General features: G+C 42.1%; 2 protein-coding genes across 3 annotated transcripts; both read right to left on the bottom strand.

The window, feature by feature from the left end:
- Positions 1-1,511: 1,511 nt before the first annotated feature.
- Positions 1,512-7,759, bottom strand: LOC129173457 (calaxin-like). Its single transcript, XM_054764407.1, has 7 exons — positions 6,862-7,759; positions 6,664-6,747; positions 6,421-6,579; positions 2,136-2,240; positions 1,915-2,063; positions 1,733-1,837; positions 1,512-1,654 (listed from the first exon to the last, which is right to left on the bottom strand). The coding sequence occupies exons 2-7, from the start codon at positions 6,719-6,721 to the stop codon at positions 1,601-1,603; spliced, it is 630 nt and encodes a 209-aa protein (XP_054620382.1). The 5' UTR covers positions 6,722-6,747; positions 6,862-7,759; the 3' UTR covers positions 1,512-1,600.
- A 327-nt stretch (positions 7,760-8,086) lies between these two features.
- sytl1 (synaptotagmin-like 1) lies at positions 8,087-18,726 on the bottom strand. Of its 2 annotated transcripts, XM_054764405.1 has the most exons (13): positions 18,583-18,726; positions 17,659-17,788; positions 17,030-17,181; positions 16,833-16,941; positions 14,757-14,808; positions 13,091-13,195; positions 12,856-13,022; positions 12,673-12,775; positions 12,241-12,402; positions 9,897-9,975; positions 9,727-9,823; positions 9,439-9,644; positions 8,264-9,374 (listed from the first exon to the last, which is right to left on the bottom strand). In XM_054764405.1, the coding sequence occupies exons 2-13, from the start codon at positions 17,784-17,786 to the stop codon at positions 9,229-9,231; spliced, it is 1,506 nt and encodes a 501-aa protein (XP_054620380.1). In that variant the 5' UTR covers positions 17,787-17,788; positions 18,583-18,726; the 3' UTR covers positions 8,264-9,228. The 2 variants fall into 2 exon arrangements, with proteins under 2 accessions (XP_054620381.1, XP_054620380.1); XM_054764406.1 differs by lacking the exons at positions 16,833-16,941; positions 17,030-17,181 and having other exon boundaries at positions 8,087-9,374.
- Positions 18,727-19,182: the final 456 nt, after the last annotated feature.

The raw sequence follows: 19,182 nt of genomic DNA, 5'->3' as shown, positions 1-19,182 counted from the left end.
TTTTTGACACCATTGCACACGTGAGATGTCTCGCAAGTGTGGTTAACGTCTTCTCACAAATTGTATGACAATATGTTCCCTTTCGCTTTTGACAAGTTGTGTTTGTCCCCTTTTGCCTTTGTAAAGTCTTTGCTTTTTCTTTGGCTTTGACATTTTGTGATGCAGTTGTTTTACACTGGTCAACTTCTTTCTACGCTTGTATAACAAATAAGAGTGTTTGTCCCCTTTAGCTTTTGTCAAGTATTGTACTGTTTTTAATTGTCTTTTCTGACACCATTGCATACGTGAGACGTCTTGCAATGCAGTTACTTGTTTTCCGGTGGTTAAATCTTTTTCTACTTTTCCTTCTATCATGTATTTTACTGTTAACATTTCAAGTAAAAGTGCACCTTTTTTTGGAATTTTGCTCGTCATATAAAAACAGAGAGGCAGCTAGGAATGCATATAATGGGCTGCACCTATTCCGCCTAGGAAGCCCGCTATTAAAACACCTCCAACAAGGTTTTATGGTTTTATATCCATGCTGTGATCATGTAGCAACAGGCACATTCATGATAACGTGTAATACTTACAGTATTTTGGTCATTTTAAGCATTTGCGAAACTTCCATCCTGGATGCATCGATTTCACATTGCAACATAGAAAGGAATGCAACACCTTGCGTTAACTTTTCCAAACTCAAAAACCAAAACACAGCAGCAGTGGCAGCAGCTCCAAGATGTACGTGTTACCTTTCGGTAGTGGCCTGACACGCTGTGAGCGAGTGTGTGGTGAATCGCTAGCCAGCTCGTAGCTCGCCGGTGTGGTTTTGTGAGGTGTCACTACTCCAGTAAAGTAGTTATTCAGCGTAACAATGTTAATAATAATAATAATAATAATTATAATTACAAGATATCTAATTCCAAAATATATTAATAAATCATGCTGTTTCGTGGTTGAATACATCGTAAAACAAATGTGCATAATTAGGCAAATTTTTGCCTAAGTGAAGCATTTTCAAGCGTAAAAATGTATAAATAAATTAAAATACAAATATAAGGTGTTCAGAAGACGCATTCAAAAGATGTCATATGTAGTATTCTACACTGGTCAGTAGGTGTCAGTAATGTTACTGTAATGTTCAATGAGACACATAAGTGCCAGGTTATTGGTTATTGCAGGTTTGAATGAAATGAAATCTCGCAACAGCCGCAATCAGCCCAAACACGGGTTACTGTTGCAGCTGTGAGCCAATCCAAGCTGAAACTCAACTCTGACCTCACTTCCTGCCCGCCCCACACTCAGCTCCCCAAGGACATGGTGTTATTCAATGTCTGGAGCGCTCTAATGTAAAAAAAAACGTATTTAGAAGGGTTTTCTATGCTCTAACTACAAACATATTCCATTTAAAGGAATACTGCTTTGCGGAAATTCACTTATCAAGGTTGGTTCTGGAACTGATTAACCGCCATATACGAGGGATCACTAATTGACTACCTTAAGAAATTGTACAATACAGCATTTTAAATGATGTTGGAAAATAATTTTATTTACACATTTTGCACTGGAATACAAACAGCCGTTGGTGATATGCATTAAAAAAATGGTTGAGGGGTGAAAGTCATCTGCGGTCAGATTTATCCTGAAATACACGCTGTTCAAACGCTTCAATCCTCTGGAAAGTTGGGGAGAAAAAAAAGTTTCAGTCGTTTGCCTGATATGTTGTCAAGGTAAAGAATGAGCTCGTTGTTACCGTGGCGCTAGGGAGGCAGGTCCCGAAAGCCTCGAGCACGATGTTCAACTCTTTTACTGACTTTTCGTAGTCGTCAAAGGACAGCCTGTCGTCATTGTCGTGGTCCTGTCGAAGGAAACGTCACGATATCATCATCGACGTTTGTCCCCGCCGTATCCTCACACCCACACACAACATCTCACCATCCTCTTGAGTGTGATCTCCACCAGGTCTTTGATCCCATCGAACGGGTCCTCCTCTCCGTGCAGTCGCAGGCAGTTCCTTGTCATCAGCAGCATCTCCTCCCTGGAGATGTACTCGTCGCCGCTCAGGTCGTACACCTGAAAGCAGTCTGCAACAAAGTGAGCGAGGAAGGCGCCGTCAGCGGGACAGCTGATCGCTGCAAATCATTTTGCAAACTCACATTTGATTTTCTCATCCAAGGAGCCGCGAAGGAACACGCACAGGCCCTCCACCCACTCTTTGACGCTGACAAAGCCGTCATTGTCTTTGTCAAACATCCTGAACACTGGAAGACACAGCAAGCAGGTTATCACCACAATAATGTCGCAAGATCTCTTTTTTGTATGTTCAAAACGGGTTGAAAACTGCATTTTTTCCCCTCTGACATATCGATTTTTGTAAAAAATCTTTAGCGGGTAGGTCAGTATGCAGTGCTTCCCACAGGTATGCAGTCCGTTTGTCATCTAATTGGCATAATTGTAACGGACGCTGTAGGATAGACGAATAACCTTTGGGAGACAAAAAGGGACTAAAAGAAAGTGCAACAAATAAGTTTAGGACTACCAGCAAGACGGAGCCACCTGTGGGTGCTTTGAGATAGGGAGGGGCCCACAGCAGCACCCGCTGCTCGTTAAGAAGAGCAATACACACTTTGTTAGAAAGCCCACATTATTTTGACATGTTTATGTTTTTGTTTCTTTGGTGCTTTCCATCAAGCGTTAGGATTTCACACTTTACAAGGTCCTTGAACGCACCGCACGCAAAAAGCTATACATGAAAAAGCTATACATGAAAGCTATACATTAATCCCTCGTTTATGGCGGTTAATTGCTTCCAGACCGCAAAGTAGGATTCCTTGTTAATAAATGGAATAGTTACAGCAAAGAAAACCTGTTTATGATCTACTAAATATGTTTTTTTTTAATTATTAGAACCCTCTGGACATGACATAACACCCCATAGTCACCTTTACACCCCTATTAGCCAAAAGAGTAGACATAAGAGAAAATAAGACATGTAAGACTTGTGCTTGTTGCAATAATAGTGTTCCGGCTGTGTGGACAGGAAGTGACATCATGGGTTCAGAGTTGCCTTTCATCTGGATTACGACCACAACAGTAGCATGTGTATTATTATTGCCTGTTGTGAGACAGTTTAAACCTGCAATGAAAGCCTGTTGTTCCAGCAATCAAGTCTCACCAAACAATTACTGACCCCTAGTGACCAATGTAGAATACTACATTCACAATTTTAATGCAGCTTCTTAATGACTTATACAGTCATCCCTCGTTTATATATATATCCCTCGGTTCCAGACCCAACCTTGATAAGTGAATTTCCGTGAAGTAGGATTCAGTATGAAAATGTGATGTTTCATATTTCGAGCATAGAAAACCCCTTTATGACCTTCTAAATAGTTTTTAACATTATTAGAGCATTCTAGACATGAAATAACACCCCTATAGTCACCCTTACACTCCTTTTACCCAATATAGTTGACATAATAAGCGATAATAAGACATAACTCACATTATGCACTACTGCTGGCTTTGTTTACACCACTTTGCGCAACTCTTGCCGCAGGGACATACGAGACAGCCACCATGTCGCAAGCTACCCAGTTAACTAGTTAGCCTCCACTTTATTTACTCTAAACTTAAAGGTTGTGAAACTGAGTGGGGAAGGAAGCAAAAACTAAAAAACATACCACTTCCACACAGAATGGGAGAACTTTTTTTCACTATGTCATGTCAGACTCCCGAACAAGCTCGTTAGTCTCTCCTCACTTAAGTATTTTTTTGTTAGGAATTAATACAGGAAATGGGCTGACGCTAGCACGTTATTACGTCGCAGAGAGTAAACAGGAAGTGTGGTCGCGTCTCATCGTCGTTGTCGTCTCGCACGTGATGTCCCAACAGGGCTTTGACGACGTCACCGCACAGACTCCATGTGCAGTACAAGTTAATGTCATGTAATGTAAGGTAATGTCTCATCACTGTAACATTACTGATGCCGAGTGACCACAATACTACATATAACTTGTCTTTCAATATTTTTTTACTAATAACCTGCCATAATTCAAATTCAAATTTGAAAAACCATGACAGGGTGAAGCCACAAAATTCAGACCGCAATGTGTCGAGGGTACGACTGTACATAACTTTCTCCGACGCTGACAAATCTTAAAAGATCCAACAAAAAGAAGACAAATGACATGCACTTCTATACCTTTCATCAATCCCAGGACACGTCTCACTAGGGGTGTCACGAGACGAGGCGATACACGAGATTGGGTCTACGGGAATGAGAGGAGACCAGATTTTAACTTTACTTTTGAAGGGATAGCTTGGATTTTTTTTTTAGATTAAATTTCAGCAGTGGACTATACCAACCTTGACTTACCCCCCCCATTTGGTCCCGTGAGTCCAGTTCTGGTCGGATTTCTGTGACAAGGAACGTAGTTGTGCTTAGTTGCTGGGTCATTTTAGCAAAGAACTTGGCTTCTCAAAACAATATCCGTTCAAAAGAGTAATACGTTTGCATCATAAAAATGCCTACTCAAAAAAAAAAACAATCAGACCGCACACATTGTTCGCCGTAATATTTGTCTCCCGCCATGTCCCATGCGCAGTCACCCCTCCATTCATGTGCATGTGATGAAGACGCTCGCATCTTGTTCCGATGTGGACCACATGCCGAGCGATTTCTGATTGCTTTTGAGTATTGAGGCATTTTTATGAAGCAAACGTATTACTCTTCTGAACGCATATTGTTTTGAGAAGCCAAACTCTTTACTTAAATGACCCAGCAACTAAGCACAACGACATTCCTCGTCACAAAAATCGGATCCGAACTGGACTCGCGGGACCAAATTGGGGGTGGGGCGGGGTAAGTCACTGTTGATATAGTCCACTGCTGATGGGGATGTCATACAACTTCATGTGAAAAAATCCCAACTATCCCTTTAAGAAAAGTACAATGAAAAAAAAATTAAGTGACAATATATTGCAACCTCCTAATTTAATTTCAATTACATTACATTCTTCTGCACTCCGCATTGTATGGTAGCGGCCCCGCCTCCACCCACTGAGACAAAGACACTGTATGACTGACCAAAGGGCTCACTCCATTCATGCCGTTGTATGGAACAAACGCGCCAATGTGCTAAAACCAATGCACAGAGTGATTCCTCTTCCTGCCTGTTTGGAGGCGCTAGACGATGAACAACTGTTTGGTGTTGGTCAGAGAGGCCTTAGGCGCAAATTGGCAGCTAGGTTTCCTTCAGGCTACCAAAGGGCAGCTGTGCATACAGATGTAGTTTACCACCTGTGTGACTGAGGAGGGAATGAATAATGGGTTCACTTCATTGTGAAAAGTGCTGTATAAAATCAAATCCATTATTATTACTTATTGATTTATCTTCTTCCCAGGCCTAGTGTCCACAAGACATTTTTTTTCTGAATGAGACACCCTTACATCACACCCTTTTCACAGCCTCTTAGTCTTAGTCTATTTGCTAGATGTGTCACCAGTCGCTTATTTTGTTAAAAAACAGAATCACACGGGGTCTGATTGTTTGTTAAATATAGCGACTGAGTCGCTAACACTGATCCTTCCTGCTTTGTCTTATTCTTTGGAAGACCAGGTGCATAGACAGAGTTCCGCAGACAGTCCCATAGAGATGGCATTTATAGTTCTTTGAGGGGAGCCAGATCTTGGTGAGCCGTTCCTTTCAAAGAGCCGTTCAAAACACTGGCTCATTTTTATGTTAAGTTTTAAAAAGTCAGGCTGGCCTTTACTATTACTACTACTATTCTGAAATATTGATTATAACCTTATTTGACGTGTGGATTAAATTTCAAGTCTGATCTGGATTAACTGTAAATATTCCACAAGGTGGCGCCATATCACTCTGCTTTGACAGTGAGGTCACTATTTTGTATAAATTCTGTGTGTGTGGGTGTGTGTAAACCACGACATAGAAACATAGAAACGTTAAAAAACAAAGCAGGCTACAAGGAATTTCCTCATTTAGACCACTCGCTGCTGCTCCTCTCCGAGGCAGGGGGCATTCATGTGTTTCTGTGATGGGTTTTTTGTTTTGTTTTTTTTACTGGCACACGTGACGGCAGCGTGCACTTGGCGTGATGCTAGTTGCATATCTAACAAGCACCGCGCAGCTGTGCTCCTCCCCATTTAACCGGGAAAAAAGATGGTTTCCCATCGTTCATGTTAACGAGCTGTTCAAAAGAATCGGTTTGTTCGTGAACGTCACACTACAGTCCCATTATAATGTGTTTATGTACAGGAAACATTGCTTCACGTGTCTTGTGCACTGTAATGATGACTGAGCGTAAATGTAGCTATAATTTAGGCATAAGTTCTGACTTACATCATCGGAACGGAACTCGCTTGTAGACCGAGGACCTCCTGTATGTCATGTGCGAAGCGCGAGTTGGCGTTACCTCTTTCCATGAGGGTGTCGTTGGTGAGTCCAAAGTCGTTCTTCAGAATGGCCTTGAATTTTCTTTCGTCCAAGTTATTGTCACTTTTCCCAGAGCTTGTCGGCTGTCCAAGCAAATTGTAAAACTCCCGAATGAGGCACTCGACCTCTGTTTGATTGACTTGACATGACAGGAGGGGTTAGCATGAAGCCACCATGTGACTGTTGTCGGCAGCACGTTCACGACACACCGTCAGATACTCACAGTGGTCCACATGTTTATAGATGGCCTTGGTGAGGTTTTGGATCAACCTCTTGGACATGTTTGGCCGTCTCTACAGGGGAAGACCTGGATGGGCCAGACAGGCAGAGGGCAAGCGAGGTTGACGTAGAGTTGCCTTAACAAGCACCTAGCAAACAAGGGTGAGCACTAAAGAAAACACATTGTGGAATCATTGTCTACCTGAGCGGGGAACTTCATCATTTAGCCTTTACATCCACCAGGTCCACCAGGTAACAGCCTTGTTACCGTGGTAACAATGGAGGGGAGGCGGGAGCTCCCGAACAAGCTCGTTAGTCTGTCCCTCGCTTAAGTATTTTTTTGTTAGGAATTAATACAGGAAATGGGCTGACGCTAGCACGTTATTACGTCGCAGAGAGTAAACAGGAAGTGTGGTCGCGTCTCATCGTCGTTGTCGTCTCGCACGTGATGTCCCAACAGGGCTTTGACGACGTCACCGTACACGTCTGTTGCACTTTGCCAATGAGCTTTAGCTAACAACGAACCTTTTGAAGTTTTGTATCCATCCGTGTTCCCGCCGCGGCGAGGCAGTGGCGCGCTCCCTCGTGCGCGTGCGCTTTACGGTCTACAACAACGCCAATCCCAGTTAGGACCACTGAACTCTATAACTGGAATGGTCCCGATAGCTTGCTGCGCATTGGAAGCTTGAAGCCACCGGAAGTATAGAAGTCGCCATGTTGTTTCACCCAAAACAAGAAAGCCTCAGAACTAAGTTCGAGTTCGAGATGCCGTCTTGTGCGGCTATTAATTGCACAAATCGTGATACTCGTGAAAATCGCGAGAAGGGACTTACATTTCACAGGTAGGTAAAAGCTTATAAATAATAAAAATAGTTTAAAAACAGATACTTTAAATCTGTAAGCATCTTTTCATCTAAGTAGTTGTAAATTACCCCTTATTCTCCTTTAGATTTCCACACTGCAATGGTCAACTTCTAAAGCAATGGGTAGTAAATATGCGGAGAGACAGGTGGATTCCTGCAGCCATATCGCAACTCTGTTCAAGTCATTTCACCGAGGAGAACTTCGACAGGACCAGCCAGACTGTTAGATTACGACAAAATGCAGTTCCAACAACATTTGACTTTTCTGATCATCTTCTAAAGGTATGCTAGCATTTAACTTTGATACTACGTAGATCCATATCATAACAAATACCTTGTGAACACTGAAATTGAGTTGTTATGCATTGTTATTTCACACCATAGAGGTAGGAAAAAAAACTGGAGGGAAATTTTGAGATTTGGGTCTAGTAAATTTACTCTGTTTCAATTGAATTTTTGTTGATTCGTGTTAATTTTTATACCGAAACATAATAAATGTAGTGAATGAAGATACATGTATGTGTATGCGTTGTGTGCTTTTTTTGGGTGAAGCAAGATGGCCGACCAATTGCTTCATGCGGTCAGCAGGGACGCCCCTTTCACTAGTATAGATTTCAGTGGGTAGGACACAAGCATAACTCAAATTTGCGACGTTTTCCATAGTTTTCCTGTAAATGTGTAAAATCTGAACACTGGAAATCAACAACGGTTTGGCCGGGTCGATCCAAATAATCAGAATCGGATGATACTAGCGTGATACTATCGGTATTTGTCAGTTTATTTCTGTTTAATTTTCACAATTTTTTGTATCATTACATCGGTAGCAAAAAGACAAAATGATTTTACTTTTAAGAGACAATAGCAGTTTTTGCTTTTGTTTACTCATTTTGCTCAATTGTATGTAATAAATGAGAGGATAAGCAGCACAGAAAATGGATGGATGGACGTTGTATTGTGTCATTTTTATATTATTCACAACTAACTTTGTTGATGGTAACACATTTGTTTGCCTAAAATGTGTTTTATTCTGATTATAATCAGGATACACACATATAAATCACCAAATAATTAAACATTTTCAAGTAAAATCAATATCGGCATTACCGGCTCTCTATTTAAAAGGTATCGGATCCATACCAAAATTTGCAGTATTGCGCAAACCATTCAACAATTAATAGTAGTAGAAGTAGTGGTATTAGAAGTAATCACACTGCCTTTTAGCAGCCTGGCATGTATGCTACAGCAATGTTGTGTTTCTCGTATTTTAGATTTTAGTATGGTATTTAGTATCTACAAAACGAACATTTAGTTAAATTTCAATATTATTCATTTATTATTATATTTGCCAATGATAACTGGGACATACAGTACCAGTCAAAAGTTTGGAGACACTTTGTCATTGAACAGGATGCAAAAGTGTCTAAACTTGACTGGCATTGTCACCATTGCAATTCTATCAGTCTGCATTTCAAGCTCGTCTGACTAAATGTGTCTGCTTAGTATAATATTTCCACCGAGCAGGCAACCTAGAAAACAGGTTTGTTATTTAATTACAGGAGGGAAAACAAGGTCACAGCTGTTGTGCGAGATAAAAACAGGTACAAGGATCTTTTCAAAAAGTAATCTGATTCATTCGTTCACAATGTCTACTTGGAGAAGAATCGTTTGAAAAAAGTGAGCTAATGTAACAATTTTTTCAGTCCCTGTCAATCGGAGGAGCGTTGCGTGAGGTTGGTTCTAATGGGCAGTGTGGTTTCGATCCAGTGGTTTGGGTTTTTGATCATGGAGGACCACACGGACACTTCCTCCTCCGTAGAGTCCATCCAGCTGACAGCCTCGCCGTAGCTCTGACCTGCATGTGAGGATGGCTTAAGCATGTTTATGTTCACGCATCTTGGCAGTTTACAGCATCTGACCTGTTCCGCAGCTGAGGCGGATCCCTCCTATCATGTGGAGTTTGAAGCCCTCGCGCTGCCACACGGTCAGCTCGGCACAGGCCTCCTCCAGGTCGCTGGTCTGGAAGCCGTCGTAGACCATGGTGTGGTTGTACGTGGGGCTGACGGTGCGCTTCACCACCTGCGTCTTCTGTCCGCTCTGACAGCCGGCGTCTGGCAGGATGTAACTTAGTGGGGGAGGGTTTAAGGCGAAATGTGTAAGCATGGTGCTCCCTGATGTCAGGTGATGACACGCAAACACAAACTAACCTTCTCACAAACGAGTCAACAGCGCCTCCTTTTTTGGACAGCAGGCCTTGAGCCTCTTGGAGCCAGATGTGGAGCTCTCCTGTGAGTGGCAGGCCACCTTAAAACACAGCACAGAGGACGTCAGCCTTGTGTAGTCGTGGTCTTCAAGTAAAATTTCACGTGCATCTTACCCTCAAAGCCTTCTGGAATGAACTTGATGGAGAAGAGGAGGCTCCCGCGGCTGCTGATGCACTCCGGCTGCAAGTAAAACTGGCACAAAGACAGGACAGACGGTTACGTAAAACCTTCGTTGAAATTCACACCGTGTCTGCATCTCGACACAGAAGACGAGACGCCGCCTCCCCGCCTTCCAGCGAGGCTCCAAAAGCTGCATTGGCCACTTCATTAGGTACACAGACCCTTGCAAGATCCTCCATCCTGCCTTTGCTCAATGAGTGTCATCAAATGATTGTGGTTTTAGGGCAGGATATCTCATTTGTTGTGGGGGCACACATCTCACCAAACGGCTCATACTATTAAATGATCATTAAAATAAAATGATTTAAAATGTAATAAATTAATGTACATTTCAATTAAAATTAATTGTAATTTAAAGTAATACATTAAAAGAATATGTTTATGCTAGTCAAAGATCCTCTATATGACAGGAGTGCTCTGCTAGTTTTAAAGGACATACTGCAAAAAAGAAAATGCTACTCAAAGATCCTCTGACAGGAGTGCTCTGATGTTTTTAAGAAACTACTGCAAAATATGCTAGTCAAAGATATCCTAAATGATGGGAGTGCTTTGCTGTTTTTAAGGACATACTGCAAGAAAAAATAAATGCTAGTCAAAGATCCTCTATATGACAGTAGTGCTCTGGTGTTAACCTACTGCAAAAAAAAATTCTGCTCAAAGATCCTCTATATAATCCTCTATATAACGGGAGCGCTGTGCTGTTTTTAAATACCTACTGCAAAAAAATTAAATTGCCAGTCAAAGATTGTCTAAATGACAGGAATGCTCTGCCTTTTTTTTGAGGACCTACTGCAAAAAAATTGCTAGTCAAAGATCCTCTATACCGGTGGTCACCAACAACCGAGACCAAGATCCATGTCACACTATGTTACCTTATCATATTATCATTACATTATCATTTCCTTGTGCATTTTAAACTAGCAAAGAGTACATTTGGAATACAGGAAGTGAACACATGTATTGCAGTTGATGGGGGGGTGGGATTAAATAAGCTTTGGTTCTTCCTACTACTTTTTGGAAATGTAGAACAGCAAATGGTACTATGTGATGTATTCCAATGTAACTTGTATGCATGTTCAAAATATATGTATATAATATATTTTATATATATATAAAACTTATAATATATAATATTATAAGTATTACCATTGACTTGTCTGTATTGCCTGTTTTTACTGTATTTTATTGGAAGAATGATAAATTACAGGGCAGGATTTTATATATATGTGTGTGTATGTATGTGTGTGTGTGCGTGTATGTATGTGTGTGTGTGTGCGTGTATGTATGTATTAACAGCACCAAAATAACTTAAACAATTGAAATCAAGTTAAGAGATGGTACGCGTCTGAAAATCTATTTATCTAACACTGTTTTTTTTAATAGCAGAATATTTGAATCAGATTTTAACTGTGTTGTTATGAGCAATGAGGAGTTGCGTTCAAAGACACAACGTCATTTAAGTTGAATTCATATGTTTGGAGTGAATTTTCTGGGATTTCCAAGCACACTTAAACGCATCAAATTGTACTTCCGCATTAAGAGTTACAAAGTGAGTGATAAGAATATCCACTAATTGATTTTCATTGCATTTCTGTTTATGTAGACAAATTGAAAACAACAATTAAACTGAAATAGGCCGTTTATCAGCTGATCAAAAGTTTAAGACCACAGGCTATAAAAGCCATCATCTGCTCAAAATGTTCATTTTCTGTCAGGCATTCACACTGTCATGCCCTCCTGATGGTAAAGCTAAGAAGCTTTCTCTTTTTGAACGTGGTGGGATTGTGGAGCTGCATAAGCAAGGCCTCTCGCAGCGTGCCATGGCTGCTGAGGTTGGGTGCAGGAAATCAGTCATTCTACATTTTTAGAAAGATCCTGAGCATTATGGAACAAGGCGAGGCGTACGGGTGTGTTCATTGGTCAAAATGCATACTTGTTGGTCACTCTTCGGGAGGGGAGGGCACTGATGTAATAACACTTTTTTTTTCTAATATTCTCGCCATCGACCGGCAAAGTCTCAAAGATAGACCAGCAGCTTGCGATCGACAGGTTGTTGACCCCTGTTCTACAGTATATGCCAGCAGTGCTGTGCTGTTTTTAAATACCAACTGCAAAAAAATGCTGGTCAGAGATCCTCTATATATGACAGGAGCACTCAGCTCTTAAATATGACGCCGTACGCATCAGCAAAACCACAACAAAGATTGTTACTGCAAAGCACTATTGGATGGTGTGGGTGTACCTAATGAAGTGGCTACTAACGTGAGTCCCACACACCCGTGGCTGCAGATCCTGCCAGAGAGGCTGCGTGCTGGTCCAGTCCCAGAAGCCCAGCGCCACCTCTAGCTCACCCAGGAACACGTTCCTCCCCAGGGGCTCGGCATGCCACACCGACAGGTTCAAGGTGCGACTCTTCAGCTCGTTGGCTCGTACCTTATACTGACAAAGAACAACATCAGGATCAAAGAGTTTTATGACAACGATGACACAGGCGAGTATTTATACTGTAGCATCAGATGCGTTTTTTTTATGTGTAAGTAGAATGTTTATTGGCGTGTCTGTGATGCGTATGTCATGAGAGTGGGCGTGGCCTATATCAGCATGTGCTCAACTTCTCTTCCTCAGGCAAAATCCAACATAAAAACACATTTTACTGACTGTAAACAAAACAATGAAGCCTCTCAAGTTTGGGAACTCCTTCTGTCTCACTTTGAGAGTTTGCTCGAAGACGGGATTCTGTGTCTTCCTCTTCACCGCCGTCTTCCTCTTGCTGCGACTGGACATGTCGGGCAGCAGGTAGGACTTCACGTATCTGCCAAGTATACACACACACACAGTTGTGATAGAGGATATGATGGAGTGTCTCCGTGGCGCCCCCTGTCGTCCACTCACGGGTCAGAACGGTTATCGCCCACAGACGAGATGTCCTCGCAGCGGTGCACCTTGACACGCAGCTCCTCCTTGTGGACGTCGAACGCCAGCGAGAATTGCATACGGCCTTTGACCTCCACCACGCCAAAGACCCCCGAGCTGAAGAGACTCATCATGCCGCTGCCCAGCTATGACACACACAGTCCTGCGTCAGCACCCGCTCCAGCTGCTGAGTCATAAGTGTGTGTGTGTGTACCATGGAGCTGGAGTGAAAGTTGTTGCTTTTCAAAGACGACGGCTCTCCGTCCGTCAGGATGCTGCACAGCGACACCGACTCCCTCTTGTACTGCATGTACGCTTCCTAACGGACACACGGGAGCGCATACAAGAATAGCAGCTAGCAAGCATTGTGTCGTATGAATGTGGGCGTGTATGTGCTCCATTCTCACTCCGACTAGCCGGGCTGCCTTTCACATCAATTATATGTCATTATAAACACAATAATAACCGCTTTCCATTGACAACAATATGGTGATCATTGTAATAAGGAAGCACACGTGTATTATAGGATTATGAATAATACACTCAACAAAAATATAAATGCAACACTTTGGTTTTTTCTCCCATTTTTTATGAGATGAATAAAGATCTAAAACTTTTTCCACATACACAATATCACCATTTCTCTCAAATATTGTTCACAAATCTGTCTGAATCAGTGATAGTGAGCACTTCTCCTTTGCTGAGATCATCCATCCCACCTCCCAGGTGTGCATATCAAGATGCTGATTAGACACCATGATTAGTGCACAGGTGTGCCTTAGACTGCCCACAATAAAAGGCCACTCTGAAATGGGCAGTTTTGTTTTATTGGGGAGGGGGACTCAGAAAACCAGTCAGTATCTGGTGTGACCACCATTTGCATCATGCAGTGCAACACATCTCCTTCGCATAGAGTTGATCAGGTTGTCGATTTGGAATGCTGGTCCACTCTTCAATGGCTGTGCAAAGTCATATACGCCGAGCCAGAGCATCCCAAACACGGTCAATGCTAGCCATGCAAGAACTGGGATGTTTTCAGCTTCCAAGAATTGTGTACAGATCCTTGCAACATGAGGTCGTGCATTGTCCTGCTGCAACATGAGGTGATGTTCTTGGATGTATGGCACAACAATGGGCCTCAGGATCTCGTCACGGTATCTCTGTGCATTCAAAATGCCATCAATAAAATGCACCTGTGTTCTTCGTCCATAACAGACGCCTGCCCATACCATAACCCCACCGCCACCATGGGCCACTCGATCCACAACACTGACATCAGAAAACCGCTCACCCACACGACGCATTATGCCATCTGCAGTGTAAACCGAGATTCATCTGTGAAGAGAACACCTCTCCAACGTGCCAGACGCCATCGAATGTGAGCATTTGCCCACTCAAGCCGGTTACGACAACAAACTGGAGTCAGGTTGAGACCCCGATGAGGACGACGAGCATGCAGATGAGTGGGTTAATGACAGTTTGTGCAGAAATTCCGATTGTTTCAGCAGCTGTCCGAGTGGCTGGTCTCAGACGATCTTGGAGGTGAACATGCTGGATGTGGAGGTCCTGGGATGGTGTGGTTACACCTGGTCTGCGGTTGTGAGGCTGGTTGGATGTACTGCCAAATTCTCTGAAACGCCCTTGGAGACGGCTTATGGCAGAGAAATAAACATTCAATACACGAGCAACAGCTCTGGTTGACATTCCTGCTGTCAGCAATCTTGCGACATCTGTGGCATTGTGCAGTGATGAAACTGCAAACAATATTTGGGAGAAATCGTGATATTGTGTTTGTGGAACAAGTTTTACATGGGAGCAAAAACAAAAGTGTTGTGTTTCTATTTTTGTTTAGTGTATTTAAGTTTAAGGCAAAGACAGACCTTTGTTGTGGGACTTTTCCTGCTGGCTGCAGATTCAAAACTGGCTTGACTCCTGAAATCACCAAAAAAAAACAATATATATATATATATAGAGAGAGAGAGAGAGAGAGAGAGAGCGAGAGAGAGAGTTGCTACAATGACATTTTAGCAAAATGGACCAGTCTGCTGCATCATTTTTTCACTTTCATTTTGATGATCATTTTCATTTCTATCAAATGATGTGGCATCATTTTGTTACTAATACATCACCCACTTATTATCAGGAAACATATTCAAGATCATTTTCCCCCCAGTTTAGATCTGATGTGTTTTCGAAGTGTTCCTTTAATTTCTTTGAGCAGTTTATATATATAATTAAATAATCTACTATTATGTATTTTCATATTAATAATATTTTGAATAGTTATACAATTATATTTATCATTAATTACATTACAAATACACAAAATATTTTCTGCATTTATACTCCAAGAATTATTAAATACATTAATATTTACTTTTGTGAAATAAATTAAACATTACAATGAAATAAACATGATTAAATATGGTAATAAAGGAATTAGTATTTATATATATATATATATATATATATATATATATATATATATACACATACATACATATATATATATATATATATATATATATATATATATATATATATATATATATACGTATACATACAGTCAAACCTGTCTATAGCGGCCACTAAAGGGAAACGGCAAAAGTGGCCGCTATAGACAGGTGGCCGTTACACACAGGTTGGCGGCCATTTTGAATTTGTGCGTGCACATATTAACATGTCTGTGATTAGCAGCTTGTTGTGTTTGCAGATACATATAATTATACTGTTACATGTTGACCAGTAGAGGGCACTGTGGGACTGCGGATAAAATTTGTAATGAACAACTAGGCTTGTTATTCTACACCACCCACAGAACAAAGCTGTGCTACTATAAATACAGCAGAGTGTCATTACAGCTTTAGTTCATCAGGAAGTGACGGTGTGACGTTACGAGCAGGAGAGCTAAGCTCAGTGCTAGCTATGAGTGTCGAGAGAGTTGGGAAGTGTGTTTATGTTGGCGTGGATGTAAAGTCCTGCAGTGTTCTCCGCTGTTAATAAAGCGATTAAAGTGCATCGGCGACGTGAGTCTCTCCTTCCCCACAACAAGCGGCATTACAGTACTGACCAGTGCACATTGTCTCACACCAGGAAATAAACGGTGTCACTGTCTGCAACAAGCTCCAAAGAAGACGGCTTTTTTATGTGGAACAACTGACAGTTTGTGTGGATCTTGTGAATGACTGTAACTGAGCTATGACTCAGTAATTAAAGTCTACACACGACGGCTTCATTGATTAAAAAACGAAACTTTTTCGTGCATGAAGCTTCTGCTTGAGTCGGTAATTTGGCTGCTATATGTGGTCAGATATTGACCAAGGGAGACAAAATGGGTGGCCGCTGGCCGCATTAGACAGGTGACCGCTATACACAGGGTCCATAACACGCACATTTTCTGTGGGGGATTTTCCAGTGGCCGCTATAGGCAGGTGGCCGTTATATACAGGTGGCCACTAAGACAGGTTTGACTGTGTGTGTGTATATATATATATATATATATATATATATATGATTTCATTTTGGTGTTATTTCATTTTTTGTAACAATTTGATAATTTATGTTTATTCACTTGTCATTGTTTATAATCTATTATGGAAATGCATCCATTCTTTATAAAAACAATATTTGTTTTTATTTGAATTGTTTTAAAGTAGTATACTGATCACTCATATTAGCATATTTATTAGTTATTTTTTCATGATTTTACAAATATATATACATATTATCAATATATTAAATTTTTATTAGGACTATATTTAATGTTTATTATACAAATGTGTATTTTAGCAATATATTTAATAACATTACGTTTAATTTTAATTGTTTTAATCTATTACAATTTTTTTATTATACAAATGTACATGTTAAATATAATTCTAATATAATTACATTTCTTAATTAAACATGAAATTGATCAAAATAAATGAAGATAGAGGTTGTTTTTTTTAACTGACTCTGCGCTGTCCTCCATCGACTCCTTCAATCGTCTCTTCCCTTCGAGGGAGGGGCTTTTTGACGGCTCCTCCCCCCCTCTCCAGTTGAACAGGTCGGCCATTGGCACATCTGTTACCATGGCGACAAAAGCAACACGGTCATCACTGGAGGTATGACCTCTTTGTTCCATTATTACGTCATCGACACTGAGACCGACCGCTGGACTTTGGCGCCTTGCGGCGTATGGTGGCGTGGACGAGGTCAGAGCCGGACATGCGGCTGCGGTGGCGCCTGCTGGACGCCTCGCTGAACCACGCCCCCGAAAGGGTGCGTAGGAGCGCGGGGTCGGTCTTGGTCTGCTGCAGCGTCCTGGGAGGCGATGTTGACACAGGGCATGGTTAGCAAACACAAGAAGCATGGCCGATGTCATCGAAATGATACTACAGTGCACCTTCACCATTCTAAACCACTTCCATACCAGGAGACCAGCGGAATTCCACATTATGATGTGTTTATGAGTGAGGGCGAACAAGTAACGACCAATGTATTTGTGGCGGGAGGAAATGCTCCATTCAAAGAAAGAGTGGAAGATACACAGGTGTGTCCTGTTACACAATATACACATTGTAGCGAGCTGTAGGAAGAGGAAGCAGCATTTTAATTGCTTCCTACACGTGACGCTCTACATACACTCAACAGCCACAATAATAATAATAAACCCAAGGTAATCACGCTCAGTTCTTCACCGCTGCTCACTACCAACAACAGCATGCAGCTGTACCTAATGTTGAGTCTACCAGAATGACCGTGGAACGATGCCCAGTTGGACAAGCCGTCACATCTGACCTTATGCGCCCTTCGTCGTGACGCCGCAGTTCCATGTCTCGCAGCAAGACCCGCAGGATGCTGGACTGTTCCTCCTCCGTCAGGTGGCTCAGGTCGAGGGAGCCCTCCGCCTCCACCTCGGCCTCCATCTCTGCGGAAGAAAAAAACAAACATGACTACATGAGAAAACACTAATACACGCGCCAAGCCAGCAGGTGGCAATGTGGTGCGTCACGTGTGTCCTTTTGATCCACATTAGCAATGAAACCACCACTCTGGTCCTCCTTTTCTACCATGTTTATGAAAAGGTTTTCAAATAACTGGACTTTTACAACTCCACAAATACTATTATCACATGTGAAAATAAAGAAAAAGGCCAAACCCTAAAAACCACCGTCGTTTTCGCACAAATTAGTGAATGGCTGAGACCTCGTGAGTGGCAGGGACTCTTGAAATGAGCCAACGGTGACTCAGCAACTTTTCCCATCCTGGTGGCTTCGTGTGAAATACTTTTAAAAGTCACATGCTGTCAGGTGAGTTGTTCTACTTCCTCCTCAAAAACACCTTCTGATCTCACGAGGTAACATGTAAGGTATTTTAATGTTTGTGTGTGTGGGTTGCCCGAGGCAGGCGTGTATAGCTTCGAGTTTTGTTAATTGGCGCATGCGCGGTGGCTAGTCGGTTGAGTCTGTCCAACAGGAAGTGAGCCACCATCAACTGGCTCGACCTGGCACCTGCAGAGGCCACGCAAAACCAAACCAGAGCTTACCTGCGTCACGTTTGCGCGTCTGTCATTACTCGAAAGAGCTTGGTTTTTTTCTTATTGATCACAGTCAGCATAGAGCGCGTGAGCCGGGACACCTGTCGCCATGTTTTTTTAAAGCGACAGTCGCAAGGTTCAAGCTAGCACAACAAACAAAAGGACGCACAAGTAGGTTACTTTACCTTCTAATCGACAGTCTCTCTGGGCTCCATGCGTGGAAAGTTGTGTGCAACGTTGTCTTGAATGTGTGTGTGTTTGTGCGTGTAAGTGGTGCTGTGTACACCGAGTGACCACGCCCTCTACTGGCTGCCACTGTGTGAGGGGGCGTGGCTTTGTGTGTTTGTGGCTGTTTCGACTCGTTAAACACACACACAAGCACACACTTGTCCACGCAGTGGCCACCATAGTATAGACAAACGCATCTTAAAAATCCCACAGCACCTGAAGGCAACATTTGCAGCTGATTGTTAAAGTGCGGAATGACAACGACCTTTTTATCCTCTTCTTTTGTCAACAAATTTGGACCGACGCCATAGCCGGCTTAGTTCTATGTGGGCCCATTCATGCTTTTTGGTTCTGGTCCAGACGGGAAGTAGCACATCTTGCCAAATGTTCCCTAATAGGCCTCAAAGGAGGCTTCTTTCTGAAAGTGTAAAATGGAATTGCAAGGCCTGAAAGCACAGGTGTCAAACTCAAGGCCCGGGGGCCGGATTTGGCCCGCCATATCATTTAATGTGGCCCGCTAAAGCCTTGAAATAATGAATGTCAAAAGGACACTTATT

Source organism: Dunckerocampus dactyliophorus, chromosome 20, assembly GCF_027744805.1.
Source record: "Dunckerocampus dactyliophorus isolate RoL2022-P2 chromosome 20, RoL_Ddac_1.1, whole genome shotgun sequence".
NCBI classification, from domain to species: domain Eukaryota; kingdom Metazoa; phylum Chordata; class Actinopteri; order Syngnathiformes; family Syngnathidae; genus Dunckerocampus; species Dunckerocampus dactyliophorus.
The sequence above is the reverse complement of the archived record's forward strand: the minus strand, read 5'-3'. Positions and strand labels throughout refer to the sequence as shown.

Coding starts and splice junctions, on each gene's coding strand:
- LOC129173457 (XM_054764407.1), bottom strand. CDS start 6,721: ATGTCCAAGAGGTTGATCCAAAACCTCACCAAGGCCATCTATAAACAT. Junction 6,580..6,663: donor CTATAAACATGTGGACCACT/GTGAGTATCTGA, acceptor TGTCATGTCAAG/TCAATCAAACAGAGGTCGAG. Junction 2,064..2,135: donor CTTGGATGAGAAAATCAAAT/GTGAGTTTGCAA, acceptor ACTTTGTTGCAG/ACTGCTTTCAGGTGTACGAC.
- sytl1 (XM_054764405.1), bottom strand. CDS start 17,786: ATGGAGGCCGAGGTGGAGGCGGAGGGCTCCCTCGACCTGAGCCACCTG. Junction 14,809..16,832: donor TCGATGGAGGACAGCGCAGA/GTCAGTTAAAAA, acceptor TGGTGATTTCAG/GAGTCAAGCCAGTTTTGAAT. Junction 12,403..12,672: donor TCTTCGAGCAAACTCTCAAA/GTGAGACAGAAG, acceptor GTTCTTTGTCAG/TATAAGGTACGAGCCAACGA.